Genomic DNA, 5,455 nt, shown 5'->3' on the forward strand with positions numbered 1-5,455 from the left:
GAGCGAGGCAGAAGAAGAATGACTGTGATGAACACGAGCAGCGTCAGTCTGAGTCCAGCAGTTTGCGGCCGGTGCATGTGGTTCAAAGCTGACCAGAAATCAGCAGGAATCCATGTCCCCGAGGAACCAGAGTCTTATTTCTTCACACGGCTCTAAATATAAATCAACCGTCTTTAAAGACCCTGATTAAACTGAGGAGCATCAGCAACATCTGGTTGATGGAGGATCGGTCAGTTTTCACACCTCACAGTCACAATTAATAATCTAATTAAAGTTTTTATTGTCACTTTCTCAAGCAAAGTCACGTGACAGGAATATTTAAGAAGTGAAAGTATTTAATTCAACTTTTTCTGTTATATCTAAGTATTTAAACTGTAGCTACATATTATATTATTTATCTTTTCTGATATTGACATTTTGTTTTCTTCCTTTGTCCTGTCATTTTGCTGCAGTTTCCTCACTGCGGGACGAATGAAGGAATATTTATCTTGTTTGGTCTCTGAAGGAGTTACACACTTCATCACAGCATCAATAGAGTTCATAATGTGTTATTTTGATCTATTTCACTTATTGCGGCTTGTTGCTCCTTGTATTGACCCAAGTGCTGATCATCTCGGACATATGCATACTTAATATATATATAGATATATATATTTATATATATAAATATACTGTCAAATAAAGTCTGATTCTGAATTAAAGGTTTAATGTCACTTTTACGACATGACAGAACAACTTTTGGCAAACTTTGTGGAAACGTGGAGTAATCTCTGATTTAAGAAGAATTCTGTTAAATCAATATAATTTTTATCCAGAACAGGAGACGAACATCTGTCACATGTTTCTTCACAGGAACATCTGGCTGCTGTTTAACACAAACCTAAAACAAGCCAAAAACCAGCGGGAGTCTGGTGTACCTGGATCCGCGCACAGAGCACGAGAAGCTGGATGCTGAGGAGGACGGAGCTCCGTGTGAGGGTCATGCCGGCAGTGGGCTGCAGCCAGGCGGCTCTCGGTGCTCAGTGATAGTCGGTGCGACCCTCCGCTCCAGGTTAATACCCCTCCTCCGGCTGGGACATGCACGGGCGGAGACACAGCTGCGGCTTTTCTCCACAAAACAAACCTCCACACAGTCCCGACAGTGAACACCGTCCCGCACCCAAAACCTTTGTCTGCTATTGTCCTGCTTTTCTCTCACAGCCGCCCCCACGACACGCACTCTGCAGCCCGACTGACGGCAGCGGGAGCCCGGACAGCACTTTGAGCGGCCCTCGGAGGAGGCTGGGTAATATCCACCAGCGGGGGGAGGGGCCTAGACCCCCAAACCGCGCCCACTGGTTAATATTAATGAGCAGCGGTTTGTTTACAGTCAGTTCACATGGAAGTGGAGAAGTGCCTTCACACATGGCGGCCAACAACAACCCCCAAACTGACAGGAGTTTAACGCCTGGGTGATAATTATACAATCAGACGAAGAAGAAGTTAAAGACCTTAAATCAACATTCAAACATTTTTGTCTTAATGTCGCTGTCATGCTGCTTCAGGTACGGTGGCTCGGAAATGTCAAAATTCCACTTTTTTTTAAATTAAGGCACAAATTCCAAAATGTACAGAGCGCCTGAAGTCCTGAAAGATAATATGTTTTTAAAAGATAATCAAACACACATATAAATATAGATATATAGATAAATAGATATATAGATGTATCTTTGTGGTTACTGTTGGGAGGGCTTTGTGAGCTCTTTAAAAACCATTTCACAAACCAAAATAAATAAAAAATAAAATAAAATTACAAAAAAATTATATAATATATGTATATGAAAGAATATTGTAGGCTATATTATAAAAACTACATGAAAACTAATTTAAAAATAAAATAGAATTTAAAAATAAAATAACATAATATATATTTAAAAGATATTATTTTATTTTATGTTATTCTATTTTAAATGTATTTCTTTATTTAGTTTTTTGGTTCATTGATTGTTTTTTAAAAAGCTTTTTGTTTCTGGTAATTTAGTAAATATCTTGTCGGTTCATTAGTTTTATAATTTTATTTATTAAATTGTTTATTTCTGTCTTGTGTTTTACATTTATGTCCCATTGTAACCTATGTGTCTACACTTTATGGTCAAAAGTATTCGGACACCCCTTGAATAATTAAATTATTCCGGTGCTCTGTATGCAATGTGCAACTTTCAAAATAAAAGCCCTCTGTGGCGTAACAAGTGTTTCTGCACTAACTGTCAAAATAACCACCTGATGATGTCACATCACTTCCAACACCTTCATCACCACCCCAACTGCAATCATCATCATCATCATCATCATCATCTCGGTTAATCTTCAACATCACTTCAATACACACTCTTTATTTTTTATTTATCACATTTAACATTTAATTTCTACGTTTCTCATTCTGGATTTCAACATTCTGGTTTTTATTCTAACCAGTTCGTTAGTTTCCATATTAACTGTAATTAATCTGTTATCTGGCGAAGCAGCAGCAGAATAACAATAAATAAAAATCACACAAACATGATGAGGTGCAAACATCATAGTCCTGTTCAGAAGGATCATGTTTGATGCACAGATGCAGAATTTTTAAATATTTAATTCTTCTTCTATGTTTCATTTCTAGTAAAGGGAACAGAAAGGAGTGATGACTGAACATGTGGAGGATGATGCCACGACATATGATGATATTACATCATGTGATATGTATTTAAAAAGAAATTGTGTGATAGAAAACAGGAGATCGTGACAGAAGATTGTGTAAATCTAGAGAGAAATATGTGAATGTACGAAACGTGGGGAGTGGAGGAATGAAAGGAGGTGTTGGAGGGGGGAGGAGAGAGGGAGGGCGGGGGGAGGTGGTTGCGGTGGTTGATGTTTCTTCATGAAATAGAGCCTGAGCGACAGAACAAAGGTGGCCTCCTCTTTATTCTCAAATTAGAGCAGCTGGGCTCTTTTCCCTGGAGGAGCCCCATGAATAGATTATTGGACTGCTGTCACTGAAAGAGAGACAAAACACTCCCCCTCCCCAAAACCCCGCCCCCCGTCCCCCTCCCTCCTCACCATCCTCACCCCAACCAACCACCAGCCCTGCCCCCACCTCCCCTCTGCTGTGGTGACGATCAGACGGACTCCTGCACCCGAAACACACAAGCACCTGATCATCACCAGGTCTCAGGTCCGGTGGATGTAAACCTAAAGAACAGAAATATTACAATCTCAATATGGCTGTTTTCTCTCTGTTTTTAGGGTTTAAAGGTGAAAATGTTGCATAAAAACTTTCCCCTCTGTAAAACACTGAAGGACACAAACTACACATGTTAAAGTTTGAACCAGTAAATGAGCCTGAAACAGATAAAATCGCAATGACAAACATCAATATCCTGTAAAATATCACAGACAGGTAAGAAAGTTTAAATACATCGCCAAAAACCAACAAAGAAGAGATGCAGCTGAAGAGGAAGTTCCGTCTTTAGGATGAATGTGTGGAGAGGTTCAGTGCTGTCGACTCTGAGATCCTTCGTCTGTTACAACAAGAAACTTTTCTTGGTTTTATTCTAGATATTTCTCATGTTATTTTGACACTTTCTTTCTGTTTTTACAAGGAACGTTTCCCGTCATGAGAATAAAACCAACAGAGAGGATGTCATTAAAACAAATTTGCAATTTATTTAGATATGTATTTTTTATGCACACATTTTTTGCTAACGAGCTAGCTGCTGGCTAGCTTGACGTGTCTACGGTGTTGGTGATGTTGCATGATTCCAGCTCCGTGTTGTGAGGGCTCTCGGCTTATTTGTGCTGCGACTAAGAATCAGCATATATGTCACCTATAAGGGGATATATCACTATCACATATATACATCCTCTGGATATATGAAGATATAAGTTTATAACATATATGAAATACCCAAAGTAAAATTTGTATATGTACATATTAATGAGAATAAATTCCTCCTCCACTCAGACTAGTTGGAGGTTACATCCCAGTTTAGCCAGAATCAGATAAAATATTAACCACTTGTGTGAAATCTTGTGTTTTGTCAGGTCATACTGATCTTGACCTTTGACCACGAAAATCTAATCAGTTCATCCTTGAGTCCTTGCAAATGGTTCCATTGAGGCCTCACAAAAATATTGTGTTCACAAAGCCAAAATTGCATTTTGTGAGGTCACCATGACCTCGACTTTTGACCTTTAGCCCCCAAAATGTAATCACTTCATCCTTGAGTCCAGGTGAATGTTTGTGCCAAAATTGAAGAAATTCCATCAAGGTGTTACTGAGATATCGTGTCCAAGAGAATGAGACATATGGACAGAGGTACAACCCAAAAACAATATGGCTCCTATATCTGCGATTCATTTATATATTATATGATATAATATATATATATACAGTTTAACATATATGTTTGAATTCAATATATGTACATACATTATATTTATGGGCTGAATCAGTGTTATCTCCCAGAATCTGGATCACCAGTGTGTTTGATGCTCAGCAGATTTAAGGTGGATATTTGCTTTAAGGTGGATCTTCCTGTAATGACTGTGATGTGTCGTAAGCCACTGGCCGTTCTCCCGGTTCCTCCTCTCAGGTTTCATGCCATTCAGGTCTAATGACTTGATGCGAACACGCTCACACCCAAAAATGTTCAAAACTGTGAATCACAAAGACGCTCAGCATCAAAGCTGTGACATCGAACACTCGTTTCACACGGGAACTTTCTACCTGACGTGTTGATCAGCTGTTTTTCTTTCTGGCTGCAGCTTTGAATCCACTTTCATCAGCTTGTGTCTTATGTTCAAAGTTCTCTCCGTCATTTCTGTCAGTACAGTTTCTCCAGATTTAACCATTTTATTAAGACGTTAAACTGTTCCTGTCTGATGACCTTTGACCTCTTTGGATGATGACCTCTTTTCTGATTGGCTGACTGTTTTCTGAGTGAGCCAATAAAAATATAGCAGATTTCAGGTAAAAACACTCAGAGAAACCAAATCCTGTAAAGGTTTGGATGGTGGGTCCAGGTGGGCGGGGCTTGGTGACTGCTTTGTTGTGACATCACAAAGTTCCAGAAGTCCTGACGGCTGGTTTTAAGGCTCAGTTTCTGAATACAGGCTGTGTGCATTTCTCTGTGGACTGAGGCTTTGATACTTTCACAGTATTAATATAGAAGCTAGAGCTGATCTATAATCACACTACACATGGACACAGACCTTTACACTGGAGGAGCTTTAAGATCAGGACATACTGAATATTTAGAATAAATATACTAGGCTTATATATTGTAAATTATTTAACACTTAAATGGAATATTTTGCCCTGGAAGTGAAACATCACATGTAGTCTCATTTAAATCAAGCACCTTATCTCTAAATACTCTTGTGGGTTAAAGTTTACTCATTGTGTGTGTTGTTGTTATGTACGCCTTGTTATTCT

At 38.9% G+C, this 5,455-nt stretch overlaps 1 protein-coding gene across 1 annotated transcript in view; it reads right to left on the minus strand.

Moving 5' to 3' along the window:
* The window catches only part of LOC111232951 (protein jagged-1b-like), a 30,599-nt gene extending 29,381 nt beyond the window's left edge, over positions 1-1,218 (minus strand). The window contains exon 1 of the mRNA XM_022760661.1: positions 918-1,218. Within this exon, the coding sequence (XP_022616382.1) occupies positions 918-983 (66 nt within the window). The 5' untranslated portion in view covers positions 984-1,218. The remainder of the gene's footprint in view (positions 1-917) is intronic.
* Between the last annotated feature and the right edge of the window lie 4,237 nt (positions 1,219-5,455).

The sequence above is a fragment of the Seriola dumerili genome, unplaced genomic scaffold (assembly GCF_002260705.1).
Source record: "Seriola dumerili isolate Sdu_G_001 unplaced genomic scaffold, Sdu_1.0 BDQW01000349.1, whole genome shotgun sequence".
Taxonomy (NCBI): Eukaryota; Metazoa; Chordata; class Actinopteri; order Carangiformes; family Carangidae; genus Seriola; species Seriola dumerili.